General features: G+C 39.4%; 1 protein-coding gene across 31 annotated transcripts in view; it reads left to right on the top strand.

Annotated features, from left to right (window-relative positions):
- MYO9A (myosin IXA) overlaps positions 1 to 25,622 on the top strand; it is a 306,752-nt gene that overhangs the window by 260,715 nt on the left and 20,415 nt on the right. For 28 of the 31 annotated variants that reach the window (XM_077939666.1, XM_077939675.1, XM_077939671.1 and 25 more), the window contains 6 exons: positions 12,960 to 13,152; positions 15,574 to 15,702; positions 16,465 to 16,570; positions 17,645 to 17,776; positions 18,837 to 18,960; positions 20,335 to 20,388. In XM_077939666.1, coding sequence (XP_077795792.1) covers positions 12,960 to 13,152; positions 15,574 to 15,702; positions 16,465 to 16,570; positions 17,645 to 17,776; positions 18,837 to 18,960; positions 20,335 to 20,388 — 738 coding nt within the window. The remainder of the gene's footprint in view (positions 1 to 12,959; positions 13,153 to 15,573; positions 15,703 to 16,464; positions 16,571 to 17,644; positions 17,777 to 18,836; positions 18,961 to 20,334; positions 20,389 to 25,622) is intronic. The other 3 variants (XM_015142648.3, XM_015142644.3, XM_077939663.1) reach the window with 1 other exon arrangement.

Here is a 25,622-nt window from a genome sequence, read left to right as displayed (position 1 = left end):
TCGGTAGTATGTTCTTTGACCACAGTGGAATTGAGCTGTAAATGAACAAAAAGATAAGTGGACAATTCTCAAATGTTTAGAAATTAAGCAGCATATTTCTAAATTACAATAAAAGTGGAAAAACATTTTGAACTAAATGGTAATGGGTATGATATAACAAAATACCTGGAGTACAGTTAAAATTATCCTAAGAGAAAAACTTACAGCTTTTAAGTGCATACATTAGAAAGTGAGCAGGTTTGAAAATGATCTTAACTTTCATCTCAAGAAGGTAGGAAAAACCTCCAAAAACCCATCTAATTAAACCTCAAGACAGTGGAAGGAAGACAATAATAAAGAAATAAATGAAATCGAGATCATTTGTACAGTAGAGGAAAATCTACAATGCCAAATTTTGGCTCCTGGAAAAGAATTTAAAAAATAAGTAAACAAGAAAGAATAATCAAGAAAAAAATTTTTTTCAAAAGCAGCAATTGTCAATATCAAGAATAAAAATGTGGATATCACTGCAGATACTGCACAGATTAAAAGGATACCCCGAGGCGGGTGGATCACAGGGTCAGGAGATCGAGACCATCCTGGCTAACCACAGTGAAACCCCATCTCTACTAAAACACAAAAAATTAGCCAGACATGGTGGCATGCGCCTGTACTCCCAGCTACTAGGGAGGCTGAGGCAGGAGAACCGCTTGAACCTGGGAGGCAGAGGTTGCAATGAGCCGAGATTGCGCCATTGCACTCCAGCCTGGGCGAAAGAGCAGGACTCCTCCTTAAAAAAAAAAAAAAAAAAAAAAAAAAAGGCTGTTATGGATAAATTGATACCAATAAATTTGATAATTAAGATCAATTGGACAAACTCCTTTGAAAATACAACTCAGTTAAACTAACTCAAAAAGTAGGAAATCTGATTAAAATCTATTAAAATAGAATTTGTAGTTTAAAATCTCACAAAGATATCTCCAGGCCCAGATTTCATCTTTGAATACTTCCACATATTTAAGGAAGAAATAACACAAATCTTTTTATAAACTCTGTCAGAGAAATGGTAAAAGAATGTGTCATAGGCCGGGTGCGGTGGCTCAAGCCTGTAATCCCAGCACTTTGGGAGGCCGAGACGGGCGGATCACAAGGTCAGCAGATCGAGACCATCCTGGCTAACACGGTGAAACCCCGTCTCTACTAAAAAAAAAATACAAAAAACTAGCCGGGCGAGGTGGCAGGCGCCTGTAGTCCCAGCTACTCAGGAGGCTGAGGCAGGAGAATGGCGTAAACCTGGGAGACGGAGCTTTCAGTGAGCTGAGATCCAGCCACTGCACTCCAGCCTGGGCGACAGAGCAAGACTCCATCTCAAAAAAAAAAAAAAAAAAAAAAAAGAATGTATCATAACTTTTTTTCCCAACTTGGCTTATGAGAACAGAGAAACCTTCAAGTCAAATATAAAGGATACTGTAATAACAGAAAATTACAAGTCATATCTCATAAGCATAGATGTAAAAGTCTTAATCAAAATATTAGTACATTGAATCTAGTGATCTATAAAAATGATAATACCTCATTCCATAAATGCAGGGTTGATTTACCATTCAAAAATTAATGAATGATTTACTACACAGTACAAATAAAAGAATAATCATCTCAATAAATACAGGAAAAGTATTGGGTAAAATTCAAAACTCATTCATTATTCAAAAAATCACAGAAGATATATATATATATATGGATGGATGGGTATGTATATAGAGAGAGAGCTTGGATCTAAAATACATAAAAAGCATCCACAGATCAGTAGCAAAGACAATTTTCATCTCTGTAAAAAACTGAGCAAATGTACTTCACAAAAGTGGATTTCTCTTTTCTTTTCTTTTCCTTTTTTTTTTTTTTTTTTTTTGAGACAAGTTGTCCAGGCTGGAGTGTAGTGGTATAATCTTGGCTCAAGCCAGGCGCCGTGGCTCAAGCCTGTAATCCCAGCACTTTGGGAGGCCGAGACAGGCAGATCACGAGGTCACGAGATCGAGACCATCCTGGCTAACCCAGTGAAACCCTGTCTCTACTAAAAAATACAAAAAACTAGCCAGGCGAGGTGGCGGGCGCCTGTAGTCCCAGCTACTCGGGAGGCTGAGGCAGGAGAATGGCATAAACCCAGGAGGCAGAGCTTGCAGTGAGCTGAGATCCAGCCACTGCACTCCAGCCTGGGAGACAGAGCGAGACTCCGTCTCAAAAAATAATAATAATAATAATCTTGGCTCACTGCAGCCTTGACTCAAGTGATCCTCCCACCTCAGCCTCCTCAGTTGCTGGGACTACATGTGTGCACCACCATGCCTGGCTAATTTTTTTGTATTCTTAGTAGAAACAGAGTTTTACCATGTTGCTCAGGCTAGACTTGAACTTCTGGGCTCAAGCAATCTGTCTCCCTAGGCCTCCCAAAGTGTTGGGATTACTAAAGTCATGAGCCACTATGCCTGGCCAAAACTGGATTTCTACCTAACCAAAAACATACAAAAAGGTCTCCAGCGTCACTAATCATCAGGAACATGCAAATTAAAACACAGTGAGATATATCATATACTCATTTGAATGACTAAAATGGAAAACAAAACTTTTAATACATTGCTGGTAGGAGTGTAGGTTGGCCAATACACTCTTTAAATTATTTCGTAGTGGCCGGGCGCGGTGGCTCAAGCCTATAATCCCAGCACTTTGGGAGGCCGAGATGGGCGGATCACGAGGTCAGGAGATCAAGACCATCCTGGCTAACACGGTGAAACCCCGTCTCTACTAAAAAATACGAAAAACTAGCTGGGCGAGGTGGCAGGTGCCTGTAGTCCCAGCTACTTGGGAGGCTGAGGCAGGAGAATGGCGTAAACCCGGGAGGCGGAGCTTGCAGTGAGCCGAGATCACGCCACTGCACTCCAGCCTGGGCGACAGAGCCAGACTCCGTCTCAAAAAAAAAAAAATTATTTCGTAGTATCTATCAAACCTTTTAAGCATAAGCATTTCTCATGACTCAGCAATACCCCTGCAAGACATACACCCAACAGATATACATATGTGTTTGTGCCAAAGCACAATATGAACATTATGTGAAACATACCAAAACTTAGAAGAAACGTGTCTATTAGCAGTAGAATGAATAAATAAAATATACTGTCTTTATATAATGGAATAAAGTCTAGTAATGAGATTAAACTATTGATACCCATGCAATGGGTGATTTCTGCATTTCCAACTGACGTACCTGGTTCCTCTCATTGGGACTGGCTGGACAGTGGGTGCAGCCCACGGAGGGCGAGCCGAAGCAGGGCAGGGCATCGCCTCACCCAGGAAGCACAAGGGGTCAGGGGATTTCCCTTTCCTAGCCAAGGGAAGCCATGACAGACTGTACCTGGAAAAACAGGACACTTCCGCCCAAATACTGTGTTTTTTCGCACAGTCTTAGCAACCGGCAGACCAGGAGATTCTCTCCCGTGCCTGGCTTGGCGGGTCCCATGCCCACAGAGCCTTGTTCACTGCTAGCACAGCAGTCCGAGATAGACCTACGAGGCTGCAGCCTGGCAGGGGGAGGGGCGTCTGCCATTGCTGAGGCTTGAGTAGGTAAACAAAGTGGCCAGGAAGCTCGAACTGGGTGGAGCCCTCCACAGCTCAGCAAGGCCTACTGCCTCTAGACTCCACCTCTGTGGGCAGGGCATAGCTAAACAGATGGCAGCAGAAACTTCTGCAGACTTAAACGTTCCTGTCTGACTGCTCTGAAGAGAGCAGTGGTTCTCCCAGCATGGTGTTTGAGCTCTGAGAACGGACAGGCTGCCTCCTCAAGTGGGTCCCTGACTCCTGTGTAGCCTAACTGGGACACACCTCCCAGTAGGGGCCGACAGACACTTCATACAGGCGGGTGCCTCTCTGGGACGAAGCTTCCAGAGGAAGGATTAGGCAGCAATATTTGCTGTTCTGCAATATTTGCTGTTCTGCAGCCTCTGCTGGTGATACCCAGGCAGATAGGGTCTGGAGTGGACCTCCAGCAAACTCCAATAGACCTGTAGCTGAGGGACCTGACTGTTAGAAGGAAAACTAACAAATGGAAAGGAATATCATCAACATTAACAAAAACGAAATCCACACCAAAACCCCATCAGTAGATGACCAACATCAAAGACCAAAGGCAGATAAAACCACAAAGATGAGGAGAAACCAGAGCAGAAAAGTCGAAAATTCTAAAAACCAGAGTGCCTCTTCTCTTCCAAAGGATTGCAGCTCCTTGCCAGCAACAGAACAAAGCTAGATGGAGAATGACTTTCACAAGTTGACAGAAGTAGACTTCAGAAGGTCAGTAATAACAAAATTCTCCGAGCTAAAGGAGCGTGTTCTGACCCATCACAAGGAAGCTAAAAACCTTGAAAAAAGGTTAGACGAATGGCTAACTAGAATAAACAGTGTAGAGAAGACCTTAAATGACCTGATGGAGCTGAAAACCATGGCACAAGAACTTTGTGACACATGCACAAGCTTCAATAACTGATTCAATCAAGTAGAAGAAAGGATATCAGTGATTGCAGATCAAATTAATGAAATAAAGCGAGAAGACAAGATTAGAGAAAACAGAATGAAAAGAAAGGAACAAAGCCTCCAAAAAATATGGGACTATGTGAAAAGACCAAATCTACGTTTGGTGTACTGAAAGCAACGGGGAGAATGGAACCAAGTTGGAAAACACTCTTCAGAATGTTTTCCAGGAGAACTTCCCCATCCTAGCAAGGCAGGCCAACATTCAAATTCAGGAAATACGGAGAATACCACAAAGATACTCCTCAAGAAGAGCAACCCCAAAACACATAATTGTCAGATTCACCAAGGTTGAAATGAAGGAAAGAGTATTAAGGGCAGCCAGAGAGAAAGGTTGAGTTACCCACAAAGGGAAGCCCATCAGACTAACAGCAGATCTTTCTGCATAAACCCTACAAGCCAGAAAGAAGAGAGTGGGGGCCCATATTCAACATTCTTAAAGAAAAGAATTTTCAACCCAGAATTTCATATCCAGCCAAACTAAGATTCAAAAGTGAAGGAGAAATAAAATCCTTTACAGACAAGCAAATGCTGAGGGATTTTGTCACCACCAGGCCTGCCTTAGAAGAGCTCCTAAAGGAAGCACTAAACATGGAAAGGAATAAGTGATACCAGCCACTGTAAAAACATGCCAAACCGTAAAGACCATCAATGCTATGAAGAAACTGCATCAATTAACAGACAAAATAACCAACTAACATCATAATGACAGGATCAAATTCACACATAACAATATTAACCTTAAATGTAAACGGGCTAAATGCTCCAATTAAAAGACACAGACTGGCAAATTGGATAGAGTCAAGATCCATCAGTGTGCTGTATTCAGGAGACCCATCTCAGGTGCAGAGACACATATAGGCTCAAAATAAAGGGATGGAGGAAGATCTGCCAAGCAAATGGAAAGCAAAAAAAAAAAAAAAAAAGCAGGGGTTGCAATCCTAGTCTCTGATAAAACAGACTTTAAGCCAACAAAGATCAAAAGAGACAAAGAAGGCCATTACATAATGGTAAAGGGATCAATTCAACAAGGAGAGCTAACTATCCTAAATATATATGCACCCAATACAAGAGCACCCAGATTCATAAAGCAAGTCCTAAGAGACCTACAAAGAGACTTAGACTCCCACACAATAATAATTGGAGACTTTAACACTGCACTGTCAATATTAGATCAACGAGACAGAAGGTTAACAAAGAATATCCAGGACTTGAACTCAGCTCTGCACCAAGTGGACCTAATAGACATCTACAGAACTCTCCACCCCAAATCAACAGAATATACATTCTTCTCAGCACCACATTGCACTTATTCTAAAATTGACCACATAGTTGGAAGTCAAACACTCCTCAGCAAATGTAAAAGAACAGAAATCACAACAAACTGTCAATCAAATTAGAACTCAGGATTAAGAAACTCACTCAAAACCACACAACTACATAGAAACGGAACAACCTACTCCTGAATGACTACTGGGTAAATAACGAAATGAAGGAAGAAATAAAAGTGTTGTTTGAAACCAATGAGAACAAAGACACAATGTACCAGAATCTCTGAGACACATTTAAAGCAGTATGTAGAGGGAAATTTATAGCACTAAATGCCCACAAGAGAAAGCAGGAATATTCTAAAATTGACACCCTAATATCACAATTAAAAGAACTAGAGAAGCAAGAGCAAACAAATTCAAAAGCTAGCAGAAGGCAAAAAATAACTGATATCAGAGCAGAACTGAAGGAGATAGAGACACAAAAAACCCTTGAAAAAATCAGTGAATCCAGGAGCTGATTTTTTGAAAAGATCAACAAAATTGATAGATCGCTAGCAAGACTAATAAGAGAGAAGAATCAAATAGATGCAATAAAAAATGATAAAGGGGTATCACCACCGACCCCACAGAAGTGCAGACTACCGTCAGAGAATACTATAAACACCTCTATGCAAACAAACTAGAAAATCTAGAAGAAATGGGCAAATTCCTGGATACATGCACCCTCCCAAGACTAAACGAGGAGAAAGTTGAATCTCTGAATAGACCAATAACAGGCTCTGAAATTGAGGCAATCATCAATAGCCTACCAACCAAAAAAAGTCCCAGACCAGACAGATTCACAGCCAAATTCGACCAGAGGTACAAAGAGGGGCTGGTACCATTCCTTCTGAAACTGTTCCAATCAACAGAAAAAGAGGGAATCCTCCCTAACTCATTTTATGAGACCAGCATCATCCTGATACCAAAGCCTGGCAGAGACACAAGAAGAAAAAGAATTTTAGACCAGTATCCCTGATGAACATTGATGCAGAAATCCTCAATAAAATACTGGTAAGCTGAATCCAGCAGCACATCAAAAAGCTTACTCACCATGATCAAGTTGGCTTCATCCCTGGGATGCAAGGCTGGTTCAGTATATGCAAATCAATAAACGTAATTCATCACATAAACAGAATCAAAGACAAAAACCACATGATTATCTCAATAAATGCAGAAAAGGCCTTTGACAAAATTCAAGAGCCCTTCATGCTAAAAACTCTCAATAAACTAGGTATTGATGGAACATATCTCAAAATAATAAGAGCTATTTATGACAAAGCCAGTATCATACTGAATGGGCAAAAGCTGGAAGCATTCCCTTTGAAAACCAGCACAAGACAGGGATGCCCTCTCTCACCACTCCTTTTTGACGTAGTGTTGGAAGTTTTGGCCAGGGCAATCAGGCAAGAGAAAGAAATAAAGGGTATTCAATTAGGAAAAGAGGAAGTCAAATTGTCCCTATTTGCAGATGACATGATTGTATATTTAGAGAACTCCATCATCTCAGCCCCAAATCTTAAGCTAATAAGCAGCTTCAGCAATGTCTCAGGATACAAGAATCAATGTGCAAAAATCACAAGCTTTCCTATACACCAATAACAGACAAACAGAGAGCCAAATCATGAGTGAACTCCCATTCACAATTGCTACAAAGAGAATAAAATACCTAGGAAACCAGCTTACAAGGGATGTGAAGGACCTCTTCAAGGAGAACTACAAACCACTGCTCAAGGAAATAAAACAGGACACAAACAAATAGAAGAACATTCCATGCTCATGGGTAGGAAGAATCAATATTGTGAAAATGGCCATACTGCCCAAGATAATTTATAGATTCAGTGCTATCCCCATCAGGCTACCAACGACTTTCTTCACAGAATTGGAAAAAACGACTTTAAAGTTCATATGGAACCAAAAAGGAGCCCACATAGCCAAGACAATCCTAAGCCAAAAGAACAAAGCTGGAGGCATCACACTACCTGACTTCAAACTATACTACAAGGCTACAGTAACCAAAACAGCATGGTACTGGTATCAAAACACATATATAGACCAATGGAACAGAACAGAGGCCACAGAAATAACACCACACATCTACAACCATCTGATCTTTGACAAACCTGACAAAAACAAGAAATGAGGAAAGGATTCCCTATTTAATAAATGGTGCTGGGAAAACTGGCTAGCCACATGTAGAAAGCTGAAACTGGATCCCTTCCTTACACCTTAAACAAAAATTAATTCAAGATGGATTAAAGACTTAAATGTAAGACCTAAAACCATAAAAACCCTAGAAGAAAACCTAGGCAATACCATTCAGGACATAGGCATGGGCAACGACTTCATGACTAAAACACCAAAAGCAATGGCAACAAAAGCCAAAATAGACAAATGGGGTCTAATTAAACTAAAGAGCTTCTGCAGAGCAAAAGAAATTACCATCAGAGTGAACAGGCAGCCTACAGAATGGGAGAAAATTTTTACAATCTACCCATCTGACAAAGGGCTTATACCCAGAATCTACAAAGAACTTAAACAAATTTACAAGAAAAAAACCCCATCAAAAGTAGGCAAAGGATATGCACAGACAGTTCTCAAAAGAAGCCATTTATGCAGCCAACAGACACATGAAAAAATGCTCATCATCACTGGTCATCAGAGAAATGCAAATCAAAACCACAATGAGATACTATCTCACACCAGTTAGAATGGCGATCATTAAAAAGTCAGGAAACAAAAGATGCTGGAGAGGAGGTGGAGAAATAGGAATGCTTTTACACTGTTGATGAGCATGTAAATTAGTTCAACCATTGTGGAAAACAGTGTGGCAGTTCCTCAAGGATCTAGAACTAGACATTCCATTTGACCCAGCGACCCCTTTACTGGGTATATACCTAGAGGATTATAAATTATGCTACTATAAAGACACATGCATACATACGTTTGTTGTGGCACTACTCATAATAGCAAAGACTTGGAACCAACCCAAATGTCCATCAGTGATAGACTGGATTAAGAAAATGTGGCACATATACATCATGGAATACTATGCAGCCATAAAGAAAGGATGAATTCATGTCCTTTGCAGGGACGTGGATGAAGCTGGAAACCATCATTCTCAGCAAACTATCACAAGGACAGAAAACCAAACACTGCATGTTCTCACTCACAGGTGGGAATTGAACAATGAGAACACTTGGACACAGGGTTGGGAAAATCACACACCGGGGCCTGTTGGAGGGTGAGGGTCTGGGGGAGGGATAGCATTAGGAGAAATACCTAATGTAAATGATGAGTTGATGGGTGCAGCAAACCAACATGGCACATGTATACCTATGTAATAAACATGCACGTTCTGCATATGTACCCTAGAACTTATAATAAAAAAAGAAACATCTATTAAACAATTTTCATTAAAGCCTTAAAATCAAATCTTGACCATAGGTATTCAAAAGAAAGTCAGAAGTTAAATCAATTAAAAATTGTCAGTTGTATGTCATAGAGCAAATTAGAACAGGTGCAAAATTAATATCTTTGTATTATTAATTACCTAGGTATTCTAGCTTGCTTTGCATTGTTTTCATACTGTTATTTTTCCATGTACTTTCATGTACTTTTACATATCAATAATATTCATTAATGTAAAAAGTGCAAAAGAAAAAAAAATGTATTGATGCAAACAATGTTGACTGAAAGCTAGAGACAAAAGAGTACATTTAAACAGAGTTCAAAAATAGATTAAACTAACTCTAGGTGCACATACTGTGTTTTTCCATTTACATAACATCCAAATGCAGGTAAAACTAATTTTTAGTGACAGAAGTACAGATACTGGTTATTTGTGAAGGGTAAAGGGCATGGTGGCTGGAAGAGACCTAGGGGAATTTTAAACTGTTGGTAATATTTTGTTTCTTAATTTGGGTCTTTGTGAAAATCCTTTAAGCTGTAACTTGCAATGTGTGTATGTCATAGCTCCATAAAGATTTTATTTAAAATACTCATGAAGTTAGTTTAAATGAAAAATAACTATGAAACAAAAACTATTAAAATATATTTTTAGAAAAGTACTCAGAATTAAATTTTTTTCCATTTAAAATAGTAAAATTAATTTGTTTCTTCATTTCAAGAAATAGAATATTCTAGCATGTTTGCTTTAGATTATTCTAGCATGTTTGCTTTAGATTACTTAGTTTCAAATCAAATATTTTAAAAGTTTTTGTTTAATACCTAAAAATTATTTGTTATTTTGCTTTCACAAGTTATAACATTTCTAATACCATAGGGATTTAAATAAACAGAATATGTATTTGCACATCTGTGTCCCAGCATTAGGAAAACATTTGGCTAAAATTTAATCATTACAGCAAACCTTATTCTATTCTATTTCTATAATAATTTTTTCTGTATTTGACATATACCAGGTTGTCATGCTGTGTATGTTCAACTTAATGTTTACAACAACCTCTGAAGTAGAAAGGAGATATTTCTGCTGCAAACGTGAAATAACCTAGCCAAGTTCACATAGTGACAAGGCAAAACTTTTAATATGCATCCTCTAAATATTCCAAGATTGTGTCCATTCTGCCTCAGACTTGGAAATGCTTTTCAGAGATGTTGTCTCTGAAATTTAACATATGTCAAAATAGACATGAAATTAATGCTCTAGGCCGGGCGCGGTGGCTCAAGCCTGTAATCCCAGCACTTTGGGAGGCCGAGATGGGCAGATCACGAGGTCAGGAGATCTAGACCATCCTGGCTAACCCGGTGAAACCTCGTCTCTACTAAAAAAATACAAAAAACTAGCCAGGCGAGATGGCGGGCGCCTGTAGTCCCAGCTACTCGGGAGGCTGAGGCAGGAGAATGGCGTAAACCCGGGAGGCGGAGCTTGCAGTGAGCTGAGATCCGGCTACTGCACTCCAGCCTGGGCCACAGAGCCAGACTCCGTCTCAAAAAAAAAAGAAAAAGAAAAGAAATTCTCTAAGAATTGAGTGCTGGAATGCAGAGTATGTAGATACATTAATGATGCAAAATAATCCTGATAATACTGATACAAACTAATAAACTGATTATGCCATCCCTTATTTAAAATTATCTGGTGGCTTCCTTTCCGTAGCTACTTTGCTCTGCCCAACTTTGTAGTTTTGTATGTCCTGTGCCTAAAAGATCCTGCTTTCTTTACTTACCTATTACTTGCTTTCCAACACTAAGGTTTAACATCAGGTCTTTTCAAGATTACTAGTTGTTTGTTATCCAGCCCAGTCTTTCCTGATCTAGCTATCTCTCTTCCGTGGTTCCATAATACTTAATAAATCTATTTATAATTTTACTTATCTTCACACACTAACTCTTTTTCTTTTGAGACAGTTTTGCTCTTGTCACCCAGGCTGGAGTACAGTGGCGCAATCTTGGCTCACTGCAATCTCTGCTTCCTGTGTTCAAGTGATTCTCCTGCCTCAGCCTCCTGAGTAGCTGGGATTACAGGCACCCGCCACCATGCCTGGCTAATTTTTATATTTTTAGTAGAGATGGGGTTTCACCATATGGGCCAGGCTGGTCTTGAACTCCTGACCTTAGGTGATCCACCTGTGTCGGCCTCCCAAAATGCTGGGATTACAGGTGTGAGCCATTGCTCTGGGCCTAACACTACTAGTCTGAAGCAGAAGGCCTTGATTTTATTTTCTTGGTACCTAACACGTAAATGACAAATTTATGAATGTAAGGCTGGAAAGTAGAAATTAGAATCAGTTCAAGTAAATTCTTGAGTATGAGACTCAAGAATGTTTGCACTTTAGTTTGCTATATACTAATTAGCCACTAAAGGTTTTTGAGGATAATAAAACATTATATATACTATAGAATATTTTAAAAGGGGAAATATGAATATGGGGAAAACTGGCCAAGAAACTGTTGAAATAGTCTAATTGGTTAGTGATACAGTTTTGAGCTGAGGTGATGACACTTACAAAGGAAAAAATAGAGATGATGAACTAATTGACTTGGCAACTGGTTGGGTGCAGGTTAAAGAAGAAAATGGAATATACAGTTAGGGAAGGCCAATGGTACAGGAGAAGGAAAGACAGATTTGCAAAACAATTTTCAGTCTCAGAGATAATACCTGCCATTTTTGTTTTCAGTGAATTACTTCAAATAATCTTGGGTAAGCTGTTCTGTTGCAGTCACATAGGATATAAAGTAACCTATAGGTTAATAAAGTATGATATTGGCCGGACGCAGTGGCTCACACCTGTAATCCCAGCACTTTGGGAGGCCAAGGCGGGCAGATCACTTGAGGACAGGATTTTGAGACCAGCCTGGCCAACATGATGAAACCCCGTCTGTACTAAAACTACAAATACCAGCTGGGCGTGGTGGCACGCACCTGTAGTCCCAGCTACTCGGGAGGCTGATGCATGAGAATCGCTGGAACCTGGGAAGCGGAGGTTGCAGTGAGTTGAGATCGCATCATTGCACTCCAGCCTGGGTGACAGAGTGAGACTCTGTCTCAAATAAATAAATAAATAAATAAATAAATAAATAAAGTATGATATTAGATACACTCTTCAAGTCAATACAGAAGAGCTATAACAGTAGTCATGGGCTAATCTGTGTGTTCCTCTACCTTTAATTATGAAATCATTTTTCAGTTAAACTTCCATAAAGTTTATATAAACATCAAAGCATTCTTATGCTTAAGAACTTGCTGACAACTCTAATTCTTATCAAATCAGTAGATTTTCTAGTGGTATCTGGTAGGTGGTCAAGCTGTTTGCATATAAAATCCAACCCTTTCCCCCACGCCCAAATCCCAGCTTTGCTTTTGAAGCAAATTTTTGACAGGAGAAGCTGTAGCCCTTTGCCACTGCCTTCATTCTTCACTCCATTATTTTGTTTTGGAGATTCTGGTGGAAAAGGATTGAAACTAATCTCACTTATTTATACTTAGTTAAACATAATTCCCTTTCTCCCAACTCTTCTAACTATGCTCATAAAACTTCAGAGAAATAAAAAGTAGCTCCTGGTAAAGAATTGGTTAAACACGTTTCAAGGTGTTAGAATGCATTTGGAAACTAAAAATTATCTTTTATTTAGTATGATCCAGAGCTATCATCTCGACAATTTGGGGTTGAACTGTCCCGTTTGACCAGCGAAGACCGAACTGTTCCTTTAGTGGTGGAAAAGCTCATAAACTACATTGAAATGCATGGACTGTATACAGAAGGTATTTATCGAAAGTCTGGTTCGACCAATAAAATCAAGGAGCTTCGACAGGGTCTAGATACAGGTAAGATAGTGCCCTCTAAATCATAATGAAATACTTTATTTAAATAGGTCATTTCATGCTCTTCAAGTTTTCATTACATGTCGATCCTTTCCTTAGCAGCCGGAAGAATGCGTTCTTTTCTGTGGCGCTTTGTTATCATTTTTTGGTTTTCTAAAGAGTCTTTGGTTTCATTTGGTCAATTCAGCAGACATATATTGAGCATATAATTTGTACTTGGGGCAGATGTCATTTAATTTTTGTAATAATTCAGTAAGATTGTGATACCTCTGACAAAGAAGAAAACTAAGGTACAGGGAAATTAAATAATGAGCTGCTGATGATGATGCAAGGTGCTGTACTAATGTTTTTATAATATTCACAACAATCCTATGAATTAGGGATATTATTATCCCCATTTACAGAAAAAAGGAACTGAGGCTTACAGAGGATCTTGCCCAAAGACTCATCACCAATAAGTGACCAAATTGGAGTTAACCCCAGATCTTCTGAATTCGTAATGTTTCCCCTTTCTCTTTATGATTCTGACTCCAAGGGGTACTCTTTCTTTTTTTTTTTTTTTTTTTTTTTTTTTGAGACGGAGTCTCGCTCTGTCACCCAGGCTGGAGTGCAGTGGCCGGATCTCAGCTCACTGCAAGCTCCGCCTCCCGGGTTCACGCCATTCTCCTGCCTCAGCCTCCCGAGTAGCTGGGACTACAGGCGCCTGCCACCTCGCCCGGCTAAGTTTTTGTATTTTTAGTAGAGACGGGGTTTCACTGTGTTACCCAGGATGGTCTCGATCTCCTGACCTCGTGATCCGCCCGTCTCGGCCTCCCAAAGTGCTGGGATTACAGGCTTGAGCCACCGCGCCCAGCCGGGTACTCTTTCCTGTGTATCATCTTGCCTGCCTACGTTGATGACAGTTACTCAAACTGATAGTGAGTTGAGCATGTATCTTTGTAGAGCTGTAGTTTTAGTACTGGAATTCATGCTGGGGATTGACTTTAGTTTCATTCTCAATTTCTACACTTTATCACTGTTGGGAAGGAATAGATCTTTTTGAACCAAACAGAGTACAAAGTGTGTCCTTGTGTGGCCAAGAACCTGTGTACAGTGCTGTTTCTTATGAACAAATCAATGAGAAATGAGTATGAAAATAGTAACAATGTCTGGTAAGACTCCGTCTTACCAGTTCCGTCTACAAGAAGGTTCCGTCTACAAGAGACTTGGTCTACTTTAGTTTACAGGCAGTTACTGACTTTGTCTCTGATACCTTGAAATAGCACAAGTGAAAATCAGTCATCCCAAATCTTCGCAGTCATCTAATCTGTATAACCTTAGGGAGTTTATAAGTGAAATGGGTAAACGTGTTTTCTTTACATTTTCTAAGCTCAATTATCACTGTCCTTTTATCTCTAAGAATTACTTAAAATCAGCCTTACTTTCAGAAAATGTCCTGTATGTGTTTTTTCATTTGTCATGTAAAACATTGCTACTCAAAGTGTGGTCTGAGGACAAAGCCATAGTAAGAGAAATACAGAAATTGAGAGCAAGCATGTAGAGACGTTTATAGCAGTTTAACAATACTTCAGCATCAAAATATTTTATTTATTTATTTATTTATTTAGAGACAGTTGCTCTGTTGCCCAGGCTGTAGTACAATGGTGCAACCTTGGCTCACTGCAACCTCTGTCTCCCGGGTTCAGGCAATTCTGCCTCAGCCTCCCAAGTAGCTGGGATTACAGGCGTGTGCCACCACACCCAGCTAATTTTTATATTTTTAGTAGAGACAGCTTTCACCATGTTGGCCAGGCTGCTTTCTGTCTCCTGACCTCAAGTGATCTGCCCATCTCAGCCTCCCAAAGTGCTGGGATTACAGGCATGAGCCACCGTGCCTGGCCATGATCTTTTATTTTACGCACTTCACTCCACAACAGATTTAGAAAACAAATCAACAAGACGTATTCTTTCACAACAGTTAGAAACACAGTTCCAAAGCATGGAATTACATTGTGGAAAACAGGTTAGTCAGTTTGATTAAGAAACATGAAGCCGGCCAGGCATGGTGGCTCACTCCTGTAATCCCTCCACTTTGGGAGGCCGAGGCAGGTGGATCACATGAGATTGGGAGTTTGAGACCAGCCTGACCAACATGGAGAAACCCCAGCTCTACTAAAAATACAAAATTAGCCAGGCGTGGCAGCACATGCCTGTAATCCCAACTACTTGGGAGGCTGAGGCAGGAGAATCACTTGAACTTGGGAGGCAGAGGTGGTGAGCCAAGATCACAACATTGCACTCCAGCCTGGACAACAAGAGCGAAACTCCATCTCAAAAAAAAAAGAAACATGAAGCCTTCCTTTAATGATGATAGTTTGTAAAGTGAATTATTTTAATCTCTTTGCATGTTTTGGCTTTGTTAATCTAACTCTTGTCTCTAAATAGATGCTGAGAATGTAAATCTAGATGACTATAACATACACGTCATTGCAAGTGTATTCAAACAATGGCTTCGAGATTTGCCCAATCCTCTCATGACCTTTGAACTCTATGAGGAATTTCTTCGAGCTATGGGTAAGCATAGGCTTCCTGGGTTAGAGAGAAGGCCTGTAGTTGGGAAAGAAATGCCACCTTCAAGCCGTCCTTTAGTGGTTTAATTATTATAGATCTAAAGGTAAACTTTTGACAGTGAATACAAAACTGCCAGTATACTGTCACCTATTCATATGTTGACTTTTTAGAGACTCATCAAAATGTTAGTGTCCTAAAAATGTTCTGAGTGAGCCACTTGGTTGCTTCTTACAAAGAAATTGAAAGACTGGGGTTATAAAACAGATTAAAATATTAAAAATAAGAGTTTTAAGATTAGGCTTATGTTCATTTAAATTGGAAATCTAGGCAAGAACTATGTGTAAAGCTGGCTGTTTTATGCCAAGCCTAACAGGTTTCAGAGTGTAGTTTCTCAGTGCTATAGGTGCATAGGATATTCATAAAGGCCTTTCTAGAGGCATTTAGGCCCTGAGGATTCATAAATTATGTTGAATTTAATGAGAAATCAATCTGCTACACAATGACTGAAAAACTAGAACATCTCTTTCCCCTTGCTGTTATTAAGGATTACTGTGATACAGGTTCAAACTAAGGAGACTGTTTATGAATACAGAACTCAAGCTAAAGGAGTTAAATAGTTAGTTTGAGTTGCTCTTCTCCAGCCTTACAGGTACAACTACTCCTGAAACTCTATAGCCAGCCTCCTTTGCTTCATAGTGTCTGGGAGGAAGATACACTGTATAAGAGGGGATATTTAGTCTTAGTTTCTGCTCTTAATGTTTTTAGGCCTTCAGGAGAGGAAGGAGACAATCCGTGGTGTATACTCTGTGATTGATCAACTCTCCCGAACTCATCTCAATACACTGGAACGCCTCATCTTTCATCTAGTCAGGTAACTTTAAGAAGCAAGGAAACGATTTTTGATAGTTTCTCTTGGATTATTTTACATAGATAAGGAATTTCTCCTTTGGAAAACTGACAGGTATTTATATTTTTTCTTCTATTTATAAAGTCAGTGTCTCAAACAGGTGGTTAGGATACCTTGGAGCAGAAATCTTCAGCTGAGCTGGAATGCATGGCGGTTGCTTTTCTGCCCTTGTTTGAACCATGTAGCAGCTTCAGCCTCATGGTGGCACTGTGTAGTTTAGCCTGTTTTCTAACAGCTGAACTAGAAAGGATATATAATCTACTGAAATGACCTAATTCATATGAGGGGTTCAGATCGTTCTCAGAAATTAACTGACCAAAGAGGTGTCAGGAGTAGTGTCTCTTCCCCTGTATGTAAATATCAGCAGTAGTTGAGAAGAAAGCCATCTTTATTTGTGGTTAAAGCTTCTACTCTGCATTCTTTTTTGTTGTTGTTGTTGTTGTGGAGACACAGTTTCACTCTGTCACCCAGGCAGGCTGGAGTGCAGTCTCAGCTCACTGCAACCTCCGCCTCCCCAATTCAAGTGATTCTCCTGCCTCAGCCCCCTACATAGCTGAGATTACAGGCGTGCGCCACCACACCTGGCTAATTTTTGTATTGTTAATGGAGACAAGGTTTTGCCATGTTGGCCAAGCTTGTCTCAAACTCCTGACCTCAAGTAATCTGCCCACATCGGCCTCCCAAAATGCTGGATTACAAGTGTGGGCCACCATGCCTGGCTGATTCTGCATTCTTTGGACTTCAGTTCATCTAGTGATCTTGGCCTGGAGCAGGTAGGTCCCAGATTTCCCTTGGGAAGCTATCGGCTGACCTAGACTGCTTCAAGGAAAGAACAAGTGAAAATACATTTTCCAGAGACAAAGGAACAACTTGGGAAAAGTCTGCAGACACTGAAACTTACTAGAAGTACTTATATCCTTCTAGTACTATGCAGTTCATGTCATACTGTCTTCTTTTGCTCATCTCTTCTGCCTTTTCCCTATGGTGCTCCCTTTTTATCCCTTAGTCACTTGTTTTTTGTTTTGTTTTATTTCTTAGGATTGCTCTACAGGAAGACACTAATCGAATGTCTGCTAATGCTTTGGCCATTGTGTTTGCGCCCTGCATTCTCCGCTGCCCTGACACCACTGACCCACTACAAAGCGTACAGGACATCAGTAAGACTACCACGTAAGGCCAGTTACCATAACCTCTACAAGACCTCAGGGACTTCTGACTACGTAGTCACTGTATCCAGATATCAGACATAGTGAATGGGTTCATAAATTCAGGTGTTTTTAAGAAGATTGTTGGACACTGCTGGGTTTTCTTATGCTGAGGATGCAAACTCCTGGATTCAACTGAGCATCATTTGTCTTAAAGCGTCTTATTTTTTAAATCTGGCTTTTCTTTAGGACTGCTTATAGTTTCTAAATAGGTTTTAGATTTCCATTTTACCAAATTATGAACACTTAGTATCTTCCTGTAATCTAGCCTAACTGTGGTCTTATGGCTCTGAATCCTTTGGTCTTAATACTTCAGTATTCTTGTATTTCACCTTGGTCTTTTTTCTTGGGGCTCTGCTTTCCTTCTAATGTGGTTTTCTTTTGCTCTCCTTAATCTTGACTGCAAAAGGAACTTTAAAAAAATATGTCACTGTTTGGATCCCATCCCCATAGAGTCTGATTTAATTGGTTTAGGGTATAGCCTGGGCATTGGGATTTGTAACTGCTCTTTATTTTTTATTATTTTTTATTTTTTTATTTTTTTTGAGATGGAGTTTTGCTCTTGTCGCCTAAGCTGGAGTGCAATGGCACGATCTTGGCTCACTGCAACCTCCACCTCCCAGGTTCAAGTGATTCTCCTGCCTCAGCCTCCCAAGTAGCTGGGATTATAGGCATGCAACACCACGCCTGGCTAATTTAGTATTTTTAGTAGAGACAGAATTTCACCATGTTGGCCAGGTTGGTCTCAAACTCCTGACCTCAGGTGATCCACCTGCCTCTGCCCCGCAAAGTGCTGGGATTACAGGCGTGAACCACTGTGCCCGGCCGTAACTGCTCTTTAGGTGGCTTCTAAAGTGCAGCCAAAGTTGTGAACCACCATTCTAAACCTTGTCTCTGAGTTTGTGAAGCAAGGGATGTTAATTTTTTCCTTCATCTTTCAACTGTCTAAAACAAAAACAGTCTGTGAGTGCTATACTTTATTTATTTACATTCTTAACAGTTTTTTCTCTTTCCTCCTGTTTCAGTTGTGTGGAGCTAATCGTTGTGGAACAAATGAATAAATACAAGGCTCGTCTCAAAGATATCAGTAGCTTGGAATTTGCTGAGAATAAGGCAAAGACCAGGTTGTCACTGATTCGTAGATCAATGGTAAGATGCAAGACATGAAATAATGGAAAAATGGGAGTTGTCTTGGGAATTTAATTGTGCATTTGTGGTGTATACAAGGATTATTATCAGAATCTTTTTTATAAAACAACAAGTAAAAAGTCACCAAATCTCGGGGTGCTATGGCTTCCTCATGTTTAATCTGCTCTTTAGTTACATTATAGAATCTATGTCAATAAGTGTGTAGCATTTTTCAAATCAAGTATTTAGATAAAATGCTGGTGTCTTAATAATCTGCCCTGCTTTCTTTTCATGTCCTTTCTATGAAAACGTAGTCCTTTTCTAACTTTTTTCCCTACTTCCTTCCACTGTCTGTTCCCAGCTTTAATCGTGTCACTTTTGGTAGTCCTGCCAAGACTCCTGGGATGTAGAGAATTTAATCATTTGTAACTGAATTTAAATGGAATCATTTGATTCTTAAGTAAATGGAATTCCATCTGTGAGTCTACTGTAATGAAAAAGTATTTCTTTGAGTTTAAGGTTAGGTTTTGAGACAGTCCTTGTAAAACTGATAATTTATTTCCTTGGTTTGCCCACTTTTTAATATCTTCCTTTGCAACCAGTAACATATAACTCCAGTTCTCAGTGATCACTAATCAATAGCATCAGCCCTATTGATTAGTGCTTATTGAGAACTGGAGTTATCCATATATATTACTCTGAAGTCAGTTTTCAGGATAACTGGAAAACTGCTGCATTAAGGTTTAGTTATTGCCCATTTGCTACCCTTCCTCTCAGTTGTGAAATAAAATTGTGACAATGAGCACGCATTTCAGATTCCCGGTAAATCTCTAAAGAGAAGGAGGCTTCATGATGCCCTCATTCTTTCAGGGGTCCAGCAGTACTTCCTCCCATATCTTCACAGTTTGCATTTAGATTAGCACTAAAATAATTCTTTTTTCTTCCTTTACTATTTAATCTGCCTGGCACTGAATAAGTGCTTAACAAAGGTCTGTTGATTAAGGTATTGAAGGGTCTTCTGTAAAAACAAACATAAGCATGGGCTTTTTGCAGGCAGTAAAGATATTAAATAAAACTCATCATAGGATACTATCTAAATCTTTTCCCCAGGAATTAAAAACAGAAATCCCACTTAAAAGTGAAACATTTCTGTAGTATGAATTTTCAGGAGCTCAGTTCTGAGAGGCCCAATGTAGTGGTGGCTATCCAGGCAGGAAGGGAAGAACCTTTTGCTATAAACCTACTTTTCAAAGCAGATAGATAAGCTGTGCTTTTTTCCTGTGTTGCAGAAGATGGATATTCAGTCCATTGCAAGATTAAACCTTCTCTTTTAATGGGGCAATGACATGTACATTCTAACCTTCTGCTTTCCTTTTCATGTCCTTCCTAATCCAGAAACCTGTACTAATTGCAGTTAGATTCATGAACATTACCCGCAATTCAGTCTCGGTATGTATTAATAATGCAATGTGTCACAGCCACTCTACATTATTGTCTTTCATTCATCCAGGAATTGTTCCGCTCTGTCTATCATTCATGCCTGTCCACCCTCCATGTTTGGCCCCAAGTCAGGTTCTACTTTTTGATGAGCTTTCACTTACTTTTCTCTTAATCTCTTTTTTTAGATCCTTCATTTTCCTTCCTCTGTATTGTGTAGTTGAACAGCATCCATTTAAAATATATTGGTTTCTCCTCTTTGTCAGATGAGCCTCCTTTTGGGTTTCTTCTTTGGTTGAATCATTAAAAGGTGAAAGTTAAAAGCATTGAGATATCAAATTAATAGAAATTAATTTGAGCTGTGTTCCCAGCAATCTTCTCTACTTTATTATTTGAAATACTTATTACTTTCAGCATCTCCTATCATTAGTAATGCTTATTTGTCCATTCATATCTGTCTAACTCTGATGGTGTCCTCCCAGATGTAGAAATATGGTTCTTATCCACTTAGCATTTATCAAACAGAGCTACAAATAGGAGTGAACTAATCCAAATTGGTGGACTAGTTCTAGACTTAAATATTATGGTATGCTAGAACTCATACCAGGATCTCATTACTGGTATCCCTCTTCAGTTCCATTGATTATACAAAAAAGGAATGGGATAGAAGGCTGAGAACACCAATCTGTGTGGAAAACTGTCCACCTGTGTGTAACCATTTTATTGAGGAGGCTTAACTTGTTGAGGTACTAATATAAATCAGTTTTTCTTTTTGTCTATAACTGTCTCTCAACTCCAGCCTGTCCAACTTCCCTTTCCCACTGGATGTCAATTACCTTAACAGCATCTTGAAACCAATTCTATAATTTTCAAAAATTCATTTCATTCTAGTATTTAAGAGTCAGTTCTCTTAATATTAAAACTTCAGTCAGTTTTAAATCCAGTGCTCGTCTCACTTCCTCCCAGGGCAGACTAGACCTTTACCTGGAACTTAAAACTTTGGGGGTAGGTGGGTAATTTCTGTTTGTCAGACTCTTCTGCCCTTCGTCTTTCTTGACCCTTTCTCCCCTGATGTTGAGACTAGGAGGAGTGATAGGGGAGGCAGAATTCTGTATGATATCCCGGTATTGAGATGGCAGTCCACTTTCTTTGTTGTTCAACACTGCTGTTCTGGCTCATTGTCAGTAGGCTAAGTAAAGATAAGTAGTAGCTCCAGTTTACCCCTGTTGAGTCAAGATGAACTCAGATCTATCCCATTTCTGTAGGCACTGATAGTCCCTTGCAAGATTTGGTTACATCTTCTGGCTAAACCCTGGGTGTTGGCATTCACACCATATGGGAAGCTGTCAAAATCACAGGGCAGTTACAAGTTTTCCAAAATTCTAATATTTATTTGAAAGCTCGAAATTTACTCACTGACAACAAATGTCGCCATTTGTTTCACTTGCAGTAACAGATTCCCTTCATACAATTTCAAAGAAAATGTGTACCACTTAAGAAGAATAATCAAACTTTGTCAATTATTATAAATACTGTTTCATTAATAAAGCAGCTAATTTTGCTTGCAATTCAAAGAATTGCACAAATACTCTTTGTTGAGGTAACCATCAGTATGTGACAGAATGGCTGTATGTGTAATTTCCAGTTAATCATACAGAAAATTGAAAATAGGTAATTTAGCAGTTAAGAAGTAATAAAATTAATTTATACGTCTTGGTCAATGACATGAAATGAAACTGATTTTTTAAAAACTAAATGTGTGGTAGCAAAAGAACATGAAGACTGCTAGAACCGTTTGGTATCATTACCTTGATTCATGTAAAGGTGACAGCAGTTGAACCCACAATTGCTTTTATGTAATTAGCACAGATGTCAACAAGTTAAAATGGCAAATAGCCTCTTAGTATAATTATGAAAATAATTTTAACATTGTAGACCCTTTGAAATGGTTTTGAGGACATCATTACACCCCAGCATCTTTGCTGGGGTTCTGTGGGGCTACACTCTGAGAACCACTGCACTGTATTACATATAATACTACCGGCTCACTGCACTTCACAGAAATATTTGTTGAGAATAATTCCTTTTCATATGCAAGATATAAATACATACAAACAGATACTAGCTGTGTTTAAAGTGCTTACTAACCCTGATTATCTGGTGAACCGTAACTACAGGCAGTGGGATATGATTTTTGAACAAGCTTGGATACCTAATTATAACACCACACAAAACAACCAGTCTTTTCCAAAAAGCCTTGGATAAAGGATCTCTCCTTACCAGGAAAGCAAATTCCTCAGGAAGTAGTCTGATAATTCATTTCCTTCCTATTTTTGTGACTTAACAAGACACTCAACAGGGATCGTCCATCTTGCCCTGAAGTGCTATTTTTAAGTAAAATTTCATTAGGGTTCTGAGATTTGTGTTTTAGCTAGCTATATATTTTTCTGTCTAGATGATGCACAGTTCCTCCTCCTCACACATTTAACCCATAGACAAACCCTAGTAACATGTACTTTCTTTGGGTCTTAAAGTATCGTGACTTTCTGCATGAGGGTAATATATGTCTTTTTCTAAACAGTCATCAGGTTTATTAAAGGCAATGCAATTCATTCTTTCATTATCACCATGAGTCTCTTTTACTGTTTAGGCTTACTTCGATTTATAGTATTTAATTTCTTTGTGCCCATCAGTCATGCCTTGCCATTCCTTCTTGCATTCTTTTGCTATCATGAGCCTTACAGAATTTTCAGAAGAAATCAAAACTCTCCTCATAGGCCTTATTCATCCTAACACTATGGCATATCTTCTATTTGTCTCCATGGTTATCTTCTTAAGTCTTAGGAGAAAATGAAAAAGTGAGTTTCAACTGATTCCCTCAAATAGGGATCCTGTTTCCCTCAAATAGGTATCACTGAGATCCCCCACATTAGAGCATTTGACTCTCAATATTTGTGTTACAGTCTAAGAAGCCCATAATGGACTGGTCTCACAGAATTCTAACCCAAATTAAATAATTAAGACTGTCTGTTTCAGAATATCATTCTTAGAAAAAATAGACAATAGAATTATATACAGACTTCCTTAGACAGAGCATGGCAAATCTATATGATTAGGCGGTTGAATCTGTGGGTATTAGAAAGCATGTCCCAAAAGGAAGGAGGGAGAGATGGATCAGACGGTACTGTGTGCCAAATATGGTGAAAATACCAAGGAAGAAGTACTTAATTCTGCCTGGTGGCACAGGGTAAGGCTGTAGAAGGGAAGCTAGCTCTTAAGGTATGAGTTTAAATTAATCAGATGGAGAAAGACCTACCAGTTAGTATAAGTCAACAAGGTTTAATTCTGTAAAAGGCTATGTAGCTTGCATATAAACTTGTATATGTAATTGTGCAGAAGGGAAACCTTAAGTTAAAACCAAAATAGGCTTTGTTTTGAAGCAAACTCTAAAACATTAGTACTATGGGGCATTGAAGAGTGAGCCAGGACTCACAAGGTCTCAGAGTTTAGTACTTAATGTAAATTTTGGTGCTTTATATCTTATATTTATGATAGGGAATGGGAACTAATGTTAGCTACTATTTTTTAGCTATAAAAACAATTTCCTCCTGGGTCATCTTCAAAGTTCTCAGTAAGAATGGCTGAAAAGGGGCCGGGAGTGATAGCTCCCAGAACTTTGGGAGACTGAGGCTAGTGGATCACTTGAGTTCAAGACCAGCCTGGGCAACACGGTGAAACCCCATATCTACCAAAAATACAAAAAAAATTAGCCAGATGTAGTGGTGCATGCCTATGGTCCCAGATACTTGGAAGGCTGCGGTGGGAGGATCGCTTGAGCGCAAGAAGCAGAGGTTGCAGTGAGCCAACATAGCACCACTGCACGCCAGCCTGAGTGACAGAGCGAGACCCTGTCTTAAAAAACAAAAACAGACGAAATAGTTGAAAAGAATCCTAAGACTATTTTATTTTGTTTTATTTTTATTTTTTATTTTATTTTTTATTTTATTTCAGAGTGTTGCTGTTGTCAGCCTGGGCTGGAGTGCAATGGCACAATCTCGGCTCACTGCAACCTCTGCCTCCCCAGTTCTAGCAGTTGTCCTGCCTCAGCTTCCCAAATAGCTGAGATTATAGGTGCCCCCCACCACGCCCTAATTTTTGTATTTTTAGTAGAGACGGGGTTTCACCATGTTGACCAGGCTGGTCTCAAACTCCTGACCTCAGGTGATCACCCACCTCGGCCTCCCAAAGTGCTGGGATTACAGGCATGAGCCACCACACCCGGCCAAACAGACTAATTTAAAAAGAAGAAGAGATAGCAGAGTTGTCTAAGAACTTCCTCTCATAAAAACACCAGATATAAATAGTTTCACAAAGAAAAGGTACCAACTCTTTAAATACATAATTACATAATTAAATACATAATTATAAATATATAATTTAAGCTGCCTCAGAGTAGAGAGGGGAAAAGGTCTTTTTTAACTAAAAGAGTCTAACACTGATCCTCACCACCCCGCCCTCACACACACGCATACACAAAGAAAAAACCAATAAAAATTGCATATAGAAATATTAAAAGCAGCAGAGCACAGCATGGACTCTGGACTAGACTTTTGGGTGTAAATCCTAGCTCTAATTTACTAGTAGTTGTGACATGGCAAATTATTTAATCTCCATGCCTCAGTGTTCTTATCTATAAATTGGTTAATAGTACCAAACTTAGGATTAAATGAGTTGATTTTTTGTTTGTGTTTTAATTGAGACAGAGTCTCACTCTGTCACCCACGCTGGAGGGCAGTGGCACAATCTTGGCTCACTGCAACCTCTGCTTCCTGGGTTCAAGCAATTCTCATGCCTCAGCCTCCCGAGTAGCTGGGACTACAGATATGCACTACCACACCTGGCTAATTTTTGTATTTATTTTTAGTAGAATCGGGGTTTTGCCATGTTGGCCAGGCTGGTCTCGAACTCCTGACCTCAGGTGATCTGCCCTCCTCGGCCTCCCAAAGTGGTGGGATTACAGGTGTGAACCACCATGCCCAGTCTAAATTAATATTTTAAAACCATTAAGAACTATGCTTGTTATGGAACTCTCTCTATAAAGAGAATTCTTATACACACACCCCCATACACACAGAGATAGCACCTGATATATACATGTAGGACTGCCTCATCTATGAATATTAATTCAAAAATCCTAGGTTAAAATATCACCGACACCTTGGGAGACCAAGGCGTGTGGATCCTTG

Source organism: Macaca mulatta, chromosome 7, assembly GCF_049350105.2.
Source record: "Macaca mulatta isolate MMU2019108-1 chromosome 7, T2T-MMU8v2.0, whole genome shotgun sequence".
Classification (NCBI taxonomy): Eukaryota; Metazoa; Chordata; class Mammalia; order Primates; family Cercopithecidae; genus Macaca; species Macaca mulatta.
Note: the sequence above shows the minus strand (reverse complement) of the source record. Positions and strands in the feature narration are given on the sequence as shown.